Source organism: Vigna unguiculata, chromosome 9 (assembly GCF_037176805.1).
Source record: "Vigna unguiculata cultivar grain cowpea cultivar isolate G323 ecotype 2 chromosome 9, ASM3717680v1, whole genome shotgun sequence".
Lineage (NCBI taxonomy): Eukaryota > Viridiplantae > Streptophyta > Magnoliopsida > Fabales > Fabaceae > Vigna > Vigna unguiculata.
The window spans coordinates 11,841,929-11,855,894 of NC_140800.1; the positions used below are offsets into that span (position 1 = coordinate 11,841,929).

At 30.6% G+C, this 13,966-nt stretch overlaps 1 protein-coding gene across 1 annotated transcript; it reads right to left on the bottom strand.

Moving 5' to 3' along the window:
- Positions 1-9,097: 9,097 nt before the first annotated feature.
- On the bottom strand, positions 9,098-12,116 carry LOC114162761 (uncharacterized). Its single transcript, XM_028046733.2, has 8 exons — positions 11,164-12,116; positions 10,948-10,981; positions 10,609-10,839; positions 10,250-10,339; positions 10,075-10,140; positions 9,888-9,979; positions 9,740-9,787; positions 9,098-9,350 (listed from the first exon to the last, which is right to left on the bottom strand). Exons 1-8 carry the CDS (start codon positions 11,532-11,534, stop codon positions 9,233-9,235), a joined length of 1,050 nt encoding a protein of 349 aa, XP_027902534.1. The 5' UTR covers positions 11,535-12,116; the 3' UTR covers positions 9,098-9,232.
- Between the last annotated feature and the right edge of the window lie 1,850 nt (positions 12,117-13,966).

A 13,966-nucleotide genomic window follows, 5' to 3' on the forward strand; every position in this document is an offset into this window, starting at 1 on the left:
GGACTCCAACAGTAAGGTGGATGAGCAACCTTTGGGTCACGAATGTCGTGCTAAAATACCGTCCACTCGGCTGTGAGGTTTTTTGACGGATGCCATCTACAACATAGACCCCTCTCCCACTTTGTTTCTTACCTCTCACACCTCAAGTACACCTTATCCTTTAACACATTATGTTAATTATGACAAGTTCCCTGTACACCACATACATTTTCTAGCAAGTGTCAAACCTAAGTCATTTGCTAAATCCATGAAAGATGGAAGATGGAAGATGGAAGAAAGTCATGCAGACTAAGATAGAGACATTGGAGAATAATGAGACATAAACATTAGAACCGCTGCCACCTAGCACGAAAGCTATTGGGAGCAAATGGATTTACCGAATCAAGTATAAATTTGATGGTTCGATTAAGCGGCTTAAAGCCCATCTAGTGATACTAGGAAATAACCAAAATGAAGGACTTGACTATGCGGAAACCTTCACTCCTGTTCAAAGATGGTAATTGTGAGCACCTTTCTAGCTATTACAATTGCTAGAAAATGGGAGCTTCATTAAATGGATGTTTCACAATGTTTTTTTTTTTGCATGGGGACTTGGAAGAAGAGGTGTATTGAAACTTCCTTTAGGATTTCGATATGGAACTTTAGGCAAAGTTTGTAGACTTCACAAGTCATTGTATGGCTTGAAACAAGCTCCTCGATATTGGTTTTCAAAATTTGTTGGTGCTTTGAAACACTATGGATTTACACAATTCACATTCGATCATTCATTATTTACATTGCAACGTAAAAATGTGCAACTCCATGTGTTGTTCTATATGAATGATCTCGTGATTTTTGGCAATGATGATGTTGCTATCAAAACCTTCAAAACATACTTGCGTGCCTATTTTCATATGAAAGACCTTGGACTATTGAAATATTTTCTAGGCATTGAGCTGGCTCGTATCTCTATTGGAATTTTCTTGTGTCAACACAAATATGTGTTGGATATTATATTTGAAGCAGGATTGTTAGGAGCTAATTTGGTTGGCTCTCCCATGGATCCTCGCCTATCTTTAGCTAAAGGTGTTCTTCTTCCAGATCTAGAACAATATCAAGGTTGGTAGGACAATTAATTTACTTGTATGTTACTAGGCCTGTACTTTCTTATTGCGTGCATACACTTGCATAGTTCATGCAACATCCTTGACAGGAACATTGGGAGGCTACCCTACGTGTTGTGCGCTTTTTGAAGGTTAATCCTGGACAAGGAATTTTGTTAAGTGCTTATTGTGATTTACAACTTTATGCTTGGTGTGACTCAGATTGGACCGGTTGTCCTTTGACTAGAAAATCTCATATTGGCTGATTTATTCTTCTTGGTAATTCACCCATCTCATGGAAAACTATAAAACAACACATCGTGTCTCGTTCTTCCATAAAAGCAGAATATTGTTCTATTGTTACTACCATTTGTGAGCTAAAATTTTTGAAAGAACTCTTGTCATGTTTTGGAATCAATCACCATAGCCCTATAAAACTCTATTGTGATAATTAATATGCTTTTTACATTGTCGTTAATCATGTTTTCCATGAACACACCAAACATATCGAAGTAGACTGTCACTTTGTCCGTGATAAACTTTTGCGAGGATCTATTTTTACTGGTCATATGCCTTTTCATGCTCAACTAGCAGATATCTTCACCAAGGCTTTAGGCAAGACTCAATTTGAATGTGTTCTTTCCAAGTTGGGCATTTGTAATCCTTATAGCCCAACTTGAAGGGGGTAATGAGATATCCCTTAATAATTGTTGATACTCCCTAATATTCTCCATAAATATTCTATGTTATTATAATTGATTTTGTTACTACAATCATAATATATGTTATAATTGTGACAACTTGTACATATTATATTGAGGAATGGTTTAAATGTAATTAGCATAGATTAAGGTAGCTAGATATGTAATCTTTGTGTATATATATTGTGGTTTCACCAACAATAAAGGAGCAAGAATTACATTGCCAATTCTTCTTTAGGTTGGATAGACATAAAAAGTAAACAAAGAAAACTATTTTTATTTTTAGTTCTTTATATATTTTAAAAAATAAGAAATTTAAAAATTGGTTTAACGCGACGTCAGCTGCTGAAAAAACACTAAAATAAATGGGACAAAATATTTTCTTTTTATAACTTTTAGAACAAGATATTTGTAAATAGTGAAATAATGTGCTTAAGAGAAAAAAAAAAGCCAAACTTGGGTGTAAATAATAAATGCGTACAATATTAAAACAAAATATAATGAAAATTAGGAATGCATAAATTAAAAGAAAAAAAAAATCGACAATGACATTCCTTCTAAACTTTTCAATTCCTCTCTTTATCTATCAATCTCATTCTTTTGTTCCCTACATTACAACTACATTTCTTCTTCTTCTTTTCATGCGTCCTTCTATGTAAGTTTTTTGTTTTTCTCTCAAAAGAGGTAAAAAAGAGATGTGTGTCTATGTGAGTGGTAGATGGGAAATAAAGAGAGAAGTGTAAAGAATTATGTTTCCAGTCGTTTTTCATATGACAAACTGTGTATTTATATACATATTGCAAAACCAACGTAACTCGAACCTTAATTATAATGAATATAAGGAAGGAATTGGTAATGATAAAAACACATTACCCTTCTTTACAAACAGAGAGAGATTCTAAAATAGCAGTGTAAATAGGAAAGGGTGGGGTTAAGATATGTATAAAACATTTGGGATCATGAGAAGTGATGTTGTAATTAAAAATAAATTGGGTTCTTCCTCCTTTCTTTCATATGCTAAAATTAAAATTTAAAAATCTATAAAAAAACTTATTTCACTTTTTTTTTATTACCTTTAATTAAAAATATGTTTATATATATATATATATATATATATATATATATTAATTTTAAGGGTTAAATATGTTTTTGTCTTTCAACTTGTATTGAAAATTGTAATTAGTCTCTCTTGGAAACCTTGAACCAATTTAGTCTCTCAATTCTGTAAATGCGTGGATTTAGTCCTTTTAACCAAATTTTAGTAAATTTATTTGACGTTTCAAACGCATCTCATTGTAGTATTTTATTTTGTTTACACCATTTGACACGTATTCGTTTCAATATTAGCTGAGAAACGTGTTTCAAACGTCAAATAAACTTAAAAATATTGATTTAAAGGACTAAATTCACACATTTCTAAATATGAGAAACTAAATCGGTTTAAAGTTTTCAAGAGGGACTAATTCCAATTTTCAGTAAAAGTTAAAAGACTAAAAACATATTTAACCCTAATATTAATATTAATATATTTATATATTTTTTATTATATATAGGATGGTTACAAGCATAGATAGCTCTGCCTTATATCAAGGTTAGTAAATGTGATTTTTTTTTTGTTTAGTGAGAATAATAAAGTTACATTGTTGTTCTTTTTGTATTACTTTATATATAGGTAAATCATTTTACCCTAAATTTTATTTAGGGAGTTAACATCCTTAAACAATTTTTTTTATGCATTCCATATAATAAAAACAGAACTCTTTCCTATAAAATTAAATAGTTTATAGACTTGAAAAGAACATTGATCACTTAGTAAAGCATAAATGCCTGATCACAATGAAAGTTTTTCTTTTTTAGTTTTAATTAAATACATATTATTATATTGACATATTTATTGGTGATCATAACTATTTTATTATAACAATCATAATAATTAATATCCATAACTTTTATAAAAATGTAATTTTGTTAAAAAATTCTTGAATATTTTTTACAAGTAACGAATTTTTATATTATATATAAACAAAACTTATCTTTCCAGGATGAAACAAAGTAACGAATTTTGGAATTCTTTAGTGCACAATCTTCTTGATATAGTTATGAAGTTGTCTTTTCCTTTCTCATCTAGAGTTAAACTTTTTCTTTGAACACAAACAAATCCACCAAACAGTTTTTTTTTCTCTCAAAACATCATTTTCCATCTATTACTTTCAATGTTTGTAATTTTGTATTCCAAAATATTAAAAAAGAAACAATTCCTCACTTTTGCAACTATATTTAAACTTTTAATTAATATATCTCTTCAAAGATTATAATAACCAATAACCATGTGACATTTTAATACATAAATCTCACAATAATAATAATAATAATAATAATATTTGTAACCAATTTATTTATTAGTAAGCAATTAAAAAACATAATATTTTATTATTCCATCTAACAAAATATCTATGATTATTTTTGTAAGAAATTTTAAAGTAATCTATTAAAGAATATAATATATTTTTATTTCAAGTAACAAAATATCTAAAGTTATTTGTAACCAAATTTAAATAATTCCATTAAAACCTATAACAACAAATAATTCTAAAGTAACATTGATCTATACTAATTCTAATAATATCTAACTTTAATATTTATTATTATTATTATTTATATAAACAATAATATTGTATAATGATATACATAAAATAATTATTTATTACAAATATAACTAATATTTTTTTATTTTACAAATACGAAAATAAAAAAAAATTAAAAAAAAACACAACACCCGTGCACGGGTATAGCAGATGGCAAATAAACTCGTCCCCATGGATATTGCCCGAACCCGTCCCCGTTTTGACGGGGAATCCTCGCATTGACTGGATATGGATATGGGTATGGGGAATCTCTGATTTTTTCGATTGGGTATGGGGATGGGGATGAATATATCCCCGCCATAATACCCGTCCCCGTCATATCTCCATCATCTTTTAAATTAATAAAATATTCACAATTAATATATATATATATATATATATGTATATATATATATATATATACATATATATATATATATACATATATGTATATATATATATATATGTATATATATACATATATATATATATATATATATATGTATATATATACATATATATATATATATACATATATATATATATATATATGTATATATATATATTTTTTCTATTTTTTATTTCTTCTAAATATTTGGTTTATCATGAAACTCATTCGCATCTCCAATATATTTTTTATATTATCATAACATTTATGTAATTATGTTAAAATGATGTATGTTAATTAAAAAAAAAAGTTATGTCTAACATTTGAATATTTCTATTATTTTTTAATATTTTTATTTATTGTATATTTTCCTTTCACATGAGAATGTTTAATACTCTCAATTTAAGTGTTTAATAGGATAAACATTTCATTTACTAGGTAATATAAAAAAAATTATTTACTTATTATTATTAATTTTTGTTTCATTTGAAATCTTTTATTTCGCTAAAACAATTTTTGTTATTTCTCAACTATTGAATATATATGTTGATATTTAAAAAGTTTTCTTAGATCTCTAAGATATTTTTCGTCTTATCATACCATTAATTATACATTTGTTTTTCTTTGTTCAATTCATTCCAATAGTCTCCAAATTGTTTATAAGACACACATTTGTTAATTTTTTAATATTTTTATTTTTGTGTATTTTCATCATGTAGAATATTATTTCGATAAATTTTATCTAATTATTTTTTATTTTCTAACTCACTACAATCATACTTTAATTTTTTTCACTATAATTGTATAAATAATTTTTATTTACTACAATATAAAAATTTAATGTAATTGCCATGAATATTTTTTTATCACCATCCAACATATATTGGAGTTTAAAAGATACAAGATCTATGATAAAATTTTATTATGTTTATTATTTATTTTTTGCGTCATTTTTTTATCAACCATTGAGTATATATGTTGATATTTGAAAAGTTTTCTTAGATCTCTAAGATATTTTTCATCTTATCATACCATTAATTATATATTTGTTTTCCGTTGTGTGATTCCTTCCAATAGTCTCCAAATTGTTTATAAGACACACATTTGTTAATTTTTTAATTTTTTAATTTTTTTTTTTATTTTCATCATGTAGAATACTATTTCGATAAATTTTATCTAATTATTTTTTATTTTCTAACTCACTACATTCATACTTTAATTTTTTTCACTATAGTTGTGTAAGACCCACTTTTATTTAGTGTCCTAATGTTAAGGGCTGTCACACTGTTGGGCCAAAAGGGTTGGCCCATAGGGTGTCAAGGCCTCTAAAGCAGCCAATGTCCCTCAATTGCAAGTCATTCAGAAAAATTAGTGCCCTAACTCACCCATTTTCTCTCCATAGAACCTCTGCTAGGGTTTGGAGATCTACCCAAGTTCAAGTGAGCTTAACCTCCGTCTCCCGTTCACGTAAGTTAGTTCTCAAACCTAGCCTTTCTAAGTTGTTTTCGTGGTTTATGTCGGGACTCACTGTGTGAATCCAATCTCCTTTGTCGTGCCACTGTTTCAGTTCATAGATTTGTCTTTGGAGCTACTGGTTTCGCTGGCTTAAGAGTCGAAGTCCAATATTAGCCCTTTTCCATGTAAGGGAAGCTAGGTTCTTTTTCGCGTTTTTGAAACATGTGGTTTGTTTTCGTTTCTGTTTTATGCTTAAATGATTGGAAAACGTTAGTTTTGGTATATTTCTGAGTTAGAGGTTCAAATATTAATGAAACTGTGATGTTTGACATCATTTCTCGTATTCTGATGCGTCGCACATTCGTTGGGCGAGTTCCTTGGCTCGTTGGGCGACTGTGTATTTTTCTGATATGCGCAGTTTTAGTAAAATTGACTTTCCCAACTCATTAACCGTTGGATTGAGCTCAACTTTTGACATGTGGTTCATAACATGCTATTTTATGGTTTGACCGGTTAGATCGTCGATTAGATGTCTGTAGCTTGAGAAATGTGTCACGTATTACTGCAATGATTTTGGTTTTGTGATAATAAATTTTCTTGGGAATTTTGGTGTAAGAATTATGGTTGTGGGTTGTGCTTGATTGTATGGAATTGCAAGTACTTAAACGTTGGCACTCATTTATTTGGGATGAATACTATTTTGTGATATATGTATGTCTTGGTATGCATTTATAAAGTATGAGATAAATGAATTTGCATGAGTGATGTGATTCATGGATTGTGAATGATGAACTTGGATAAATCTTGGCATGCGATTTCAATGAAATGGTTGGTTATATATGTGGTCATGAATTCGGTATGAACAATAATGTTACATTGATGGCATGGTATTGGTATGAGGTGAAGTTCTATATCCCCGAATTGAGAAGAATGGGATGGTATGAAATCAACATGGAATATGAATGAGGATGAGTTACAAAGGATGGCGTGAGGTGTTAAATGCATGATCAATATTATTTGTTTGTTTGGAATGTGATTGGTATGTTGTCAATACGTAAATCCATGAGTCTCTAGGTGAGACTTCTTGGTCGTGCTTCAGTGGTCGGGACATAATTCCATGGCCCCTATTAGTGGGTGTCCATGGTGGTGCCCCATCTATATAACTTGGTAAGGATTCAAGGTAAGGATTGCATCCTGACACTCTAAGGAGTCAGTTAGTCTCACTTAGAGCAGACTGACTCCTGTGGTGAGAGTAGCAGGAGGCCTGAAACTCATCAAGGGCTAACCTTGTGTGTGAGGGAATTGATTCATTATAACACTTGTAACACATAGCTCGGGGGTGAGCAGAGGTATCCACTACAAGTGCAAGCATCCGCTGAATCCGACCAAGTTATATGTATCCGGATGAGTCGAGTCGAGTCTTAGTGTATTGATTTGAAGGTCATAACATGCTTGGATGATTTGTGTATATTGGACTGTGAAAGTATATCTGATCGCATGATGAAATCTTTTTGGCTCTAGCTTACCCTTTGCTTGTTTGATTACCTTGTATGTTGTTCTTTTACCTTTGCGATGATCATCAATTTATTGATGGGAGCATATGCGAGAGGTACTCATGGTCAACAAGAGAGAGATGACTCTGCTGCATAGTCTACTTGGGCTGGACTTCACGTTTTATTTGGGCTTTTCTTTAGGGCTAAGGCCCGTGTATTGTCCCTAAGGCTTTATATTGAATACTGGCTATCTCGTACTCCTTTTGGGTTGTAGGCATTGTAGTGAGCTTTAGTATTTTCTTTTAAGTACCTTGAATAACTGTAAGGAGTGACCTTATATTCCGCAACTTGGCTCTTTATATTATCCGATGTAAGATTTCATTTAATTATGTTATTATTTAAATGGAGTGTTACAAGTTGTATAAATAATTTTTATTTACTACAATAAAAAAATTTAATGTAATTGCCATGAATATTTTTTTACCACCATCCAACATATATTGTGATTCAAAAGATACAAGATCTATGCTAAAATTTTATTATTATATTTATTATTTGTTCTTTGCGTCATTTTGATCAAGTGACGCATTATAACTTTTATTAGTGTGTAAAAAATAGATTCATTATAATTTAAAAAATTGAAGTAAACAAACATTTAAAATATATTTTAATTTAAATATTTTTTTCCTTTTATATTTTTAAAAAAAATATTCTTAAAATTTATCAACTAGGTTTCATTAATGTTTGCAAATTTAATAAATGTTTTGTTTCTCATCAAATTTTATTTGGTATTATAATCTAAAATGTAAACAATTATAATTTATTTCAAAGTATTTGATATCAAAGAAACAACCATACTCCTAATATTGAATATTTAATAATATTATGTTTCCTTTACCGTAATTTTTTTGTAAAAATTAATTAAAATTAATATTAAAGTAGTAAGAAAACGGGTATGGGTATGGGTACGAGATTACACCCGTTACCCGATGGGGATGGGGATGAGACCAAAGTTTAATACCCCGTTGGGTTTGGGTATGAGGATGGAGATGAATTTTTTTGACAGGAATGGGTATGGGATAGTGAAACTCGTCCCCGCCCCGCCCCGTTGCCATCCCTATATAGCACTAGTTAAGCACTTACATTGCAAATATTACCCAAAAGAAAGAAGAAAAAAAAAAGTGAAGAGCTTGCCTTGGACATTGATTGCAATAATAATGGTCGGTTGCACATAGTTATAATACTTAAACCGACACTTATGAATCCTTGATTTAGTGCTTATGAATTCATAATATTCATAATTAGTTACCGAGTTCTCTACTTGACAAGAGTTAGAGTAGGAGCAAAATTCTAATTACTCAAAGAAAGTATATTATGCTTTTATTTGTAAAATCTTATTAGTAAATAATAACAGTTTTATCTAACACTTTACTTCTTTATCCTTCTTTGTATTGTGAGTAAGAAGATCGAAGGTAGTCCTAGGCTGAATTCATTTGACACATTGATAAGAGTCTGGGAACCGAGTTGACAAAACATGGTGTTTCAGCTTCATTAGCAAAGCGAAAATTCCATAGCATGGAATGTGCAGTAATGCCACTGCAAAGTACCTGCATAGCAATGATAACTTATTAGTAAGGATCAATATCTTAAATGTGCTAGAACAAGGATTAGAGTAACAACATAATATTCCATTCTTTAATCACCATTTGTATTAAAAGTTCACACAAGTTCTCATCTTGATAAGAAAACAATACAAAACTGATAGAATTATTTCATATTTGGGTGTTATTTGGAAGAAATTTCGTACACAAATCTCAAGACTTTAGGTTTATAAAGATTTTTTCTTATATATGTATTTTGTCATTTCTATTTAACACGAGACTATAGAGTCACAACTTAAATTATTTCCGACTAAAACAAACTTCAAAATCTGGCCTTTAGTTTTCCTTTTTGGTATTTAAAATTGAACCAATTTTACATGAAATAAAATTAGTACCACAGTGGAGCATAAGAGGATGACAAATCAAGAAATGGATAAGGCCACCTGTTTGTTCCAAAGAAGAAAATTATGTTAGACAATGATGTAAAAGATGTTTTCATAGTACAATGAATAATATATGACAACGTAGTTGAAGACTTTATACCAGATATTAATGCAAGCATGAACCATCCACTGAAAAATCACATATATGATTGTCCACTGGCAAAAGTATCCTATTCGAAACCAAGGGAATCTCTGAAGAAGGAAAAGGAAAATGTGAAGGGTAAGAATTTTCTGATGCATAAGCATTGGAAATGGACTAATAAATGGAATCAAATGCAGGAACTGACCAGACAATTTAAAGCCGTGTCACCTATAAGGAAAACTGCATTGATTGAGTGCATAATCACTATCAACTGTCACAGATAAATTATATAACACATGGTTAAGAGCTATCTAGTTTTAATTATTTGTAGAAATTATAAAGAGGAATTGTTAGCCAATGGGGTCATAAATGATACTTACAAAATTTAGGTTGTAATCTTTGATGGTTAGAAATGGAACAATTATGAACCAAAATACACAATCAGTGAGCATGACAGCACCAGCATTAATCTGTTCACAAGTGAAGACACAAAATCAATTATGTGGTAAATGGAACAGCTATGTAACTCTGTGCAGGAATATCAGAATGTTGATCTCCTTAATCAATTTTTAGTACAATCAGAGTGCAATGTTGTACTATGAACTAAACTCATCATAATAATAATTTTGATGGTTCTTTTGAGGAAAAAATTTCACGAAAACACAGCAATAATGAAACACAGATCCAACCGTCTGTATTTAATAATATGAAACTTAAACTTCATATATGAAAAGTATACCTGGAATATTATTTGAAAAGTATAACCCCAAATCCCTGCATGTTGGCGAATAACAACTTCTTTTGAGGCTCTTAAGCTTTTGTCTTGGTCTGATAGATTATTAGAGCTTTGTGGTAGTGCAGAAGAATCATATATTCCTTGCTCTGCATCTCCTTCCACATTACCAACCTTATCCCCAGTTGCTTTCTTATGATGTTGGTAGCATCCATGTATGGAGAGCAAAGATCCAAGCTTCAGCATCAAGCACACAAGAACAGCTATAAGTAAGGTGTTTGCACTCTAAATTACACAAGAGTAACATCACAATAGAAAAATAAGATATGGGGTACTTGTTCTTACCCCAAAATATATGGTGATTGAAGTGAAAGTCCACCTGTTTCACAAACCATTAAAAAAATCAATCTTTATGTTCACTCTGTTTAAAACATAGTATAGTTCAAATTTTTGTGTTTATGTTCCCTCCAACATAGAACAATGGTCCTATTCACAATGTCCCTTTGAATAGCAGGGAAATTTGAAGGGAGATAAATGGAACTAGGGAAGAAGAAAACTTACTGAGTGTAGTAGTAGAAAATGCTTCCTCCATCAACAATGGAATTGATTATGAGAAGCACCAAAAGTGCAAAAAAGGCCAGCACTCTGAAAGCCATGAGCCATGCAGGGTGAATTCCTTTGAGGCAAGGCCTCCAAGTTTCATCCTCATACAAAGTTGCTGATGTTTCCTTTTGTGTTTCTCTGCTTCCATTGGTTTCTGGTTTTCTCAAACGCTCATACTTCCACAAAAGCAACGATGACAACATCACTGAAACCAGAATCCATATTGAACAAAGAAGAACTCTCCAATTAAGCCAGTAACTGTGTGTGTTTGTCTTTGCAGTCATAATGGGCTGCCATGAGTCCTTGTGAGAGCCTGTTAGAAAGCCCATGATGGACTCACTTTACCTTCTTCTTCTCAGGTTTCTCACACTAAAGTTTGGGTGCTCTTGTTTCCACTTCCTAGATTATTACAAGAGGGAAAAGAGAAATGTTGGGAACAAAAAAACACTGTTAAAGAATGAATGAACAGATTGAACTAAGCAAATTTAACTGTTTCCTGTTATTGATCTCTCAGAAACAAAAACACCCAGAAAGAAAAGGTTGAAACTTTGGAAAGGGTGTAATGAAATCAGAGCCCACACAGGGCTCTGAACTGCTACAACTCATGAACAAATGAACAACCAGAAGAGAAGAGAACCAACACAAACACAAGAGAACCTCAAGTGCAGAAATTTTGGGCCATTAAGAAGCAAAAAGTTGGAATTCTTGACCCATTTTGACCACATTAATCGGTTGGATTACGTAGAGATTCCAAACTTAAGTGAATTTTATTTGAAAAGAAGATACACCGACAGTTCTAATAGTGCATTAATGGACTTATAAAGCGGGTAAAAAGGTGAGAGCTAAACTCTTAAGGAAAGAAAAGGTTGAAACTTGCAAGGGAAAGCAAGACAATGTGGATGTGTACGAGAAGCGGAGATGCTTTGCTTCTTTGCTTTTGTATGTAGAAAAAACAAAACCATCCAAGGTTACATACAGGGAAAGAAAAGAATGGTGCTTTGTGCACAAGCTTCTTCTCTTAAATTTTTTTTTTTTAAGTTATTAATTTTAACTAAAATTTGCTTTTGAAGTTTTGTTCTCATATTAGCCAATGAAAGACATGCATGTTGGTTGTGGGGTTTTCTAGGATTACCAGACTTGTTTTTTACTCTTTAAAAAACACAGTGACAGAGAGACAGAGAGGAAAGGGACAAGGGTCAATTTTGTTTTTTGATTTTGTGTTGGGAATTTGGGATGCTCTTTGTGGCACAGTGGGGATGCTTCATATATATGTAATAATCCAAGAACAGGTGTTGTTGTGTGAAACCTTAGTTGCAGTTAAAGAAGGAAAGTGCTTACAACAATATTTTCAAACATGAAGGTTGTTTTGTACAATTCATCATACTTACAATGTCTGTGGGGTTTGAACAGTTTTAGATAAACTAAACACTTGATTCTTTAAAATACACTTGATTTGTGTTTGTGTGTTAGTGTTGGTGGACACAATTATCGCAGGGTACAAAGGAAAAATTGAATGAATGAATGAATGAAAGTTGTGAAGAGGTAGTTCTAAAGTGATGAGAGTGAAAGAATGAAAAATGTTAGGAAAATGTTAATTGTTTTTGCTTTATTTGGGGTCCACTTGTGGGAGTTGAGAGAATAATTTGGTTGGAATTGGAACAACAGTAACTGCATGATGATTGTAATGATATAGATGTATGACTATTATGAACCATAGCTATCTGTTGCTCTGTTGCTATGTTGCTCAGGGTTTCTAATGCATCACAACTATATTCCACTCTCTTTTTCTTAATTTAGATTCCTCAACCATCATTATTAATTTCATTGGTTATTTACCAATAAAACACTATAATCTTATTTTTCAAAAACAGATATTAAAGGTTTATGGATTACTTTTATCAAAAATGTCACCTGATTTATTTTAATTTAGAGTGGAAATGTTTTTAGAAAACAATCCTCACCAACTCAAATTCATAAATATTAAACAAAATGTTGTGATCACTTTTTCACACACATTACTATCAAATGGATGTTAGGAAATATTTTTATAATAATTGTAATTATGTCTAAAATAAAACCATGCTTAAAATCATGGATCTCGATAAGATAATCTTTGTATTTGTACGTCTGTAGAGAAGAACAGATAAATGTTTCTTAATCTTTATATTTTAATTGACACAATCACTACAATAACTTATAGTTAGACCACACTAAAATAGATAACGGTTAAATAAATATACTCTAAACATATAATAAACAACATTGTTATAAATGATGTATGAATATCATAAAAGTCCATGATTATATAATTGTTGTTTTAAACTATGTGGGCAAAACTAGTAAAAATGTGGTCTAAAAACATAGCTAAGGTATAAAAATCAACATGTAAAACTGTTGTCTATTGTGAGAATTTTAAGCAACAATTTTAAAAATATTATCATATTAAAAACCGTTGTCTATTATCTATAGCTACACTCACATATACTACGGCTAAAAAATTGTGGTCTAATCTTTAAACCACGGTTTTTATAATTTATATCATTATTTTATGTCGTTATCTAAAGTGATTTTTGTTGTAGTGAATCTCTTATAAAATTCTCTACTTTCCTTGTTTTGTTCTCGTTTGTTCTCAGTGAAGTTATTTACTTTTTTTATTTCTGTATATATTTCAAAGATAAAAGGTAATATTACTAAGTAAATATATTTCGTAAATTTTCATCTTAAAAATAAAATTTATATTTTTTTTATTACAAAAATAATT

What these genes read in the sequence shown, in the direction of transcription:
- LOC114162761 (XM_028046733.2), bottom strand. Translation starts at nt 11,534, where the DNA reads ATGGGCTTTCTAACAGGCTCTCACAAGGACTCATGGCAGCCCATTATG. An exon ending in ATTTTCTACTACTACACTCA is followed by an intron (nt 10,982 to 11,163) that starts GTAAGTTTTCTT and finishes TTTGTGAAACAG; the next exon opens with GTGGACTTTCACTTCAATCA. An exon ending in TCCTCTTATGCTCCACTGTG is followed by an intron (nt 9,351 to 9,739) that starts GTACTAATTTTA and finishes ATTGCTATGCAG; the next exon opens with GTACTTTGCAGTGGCATTAC.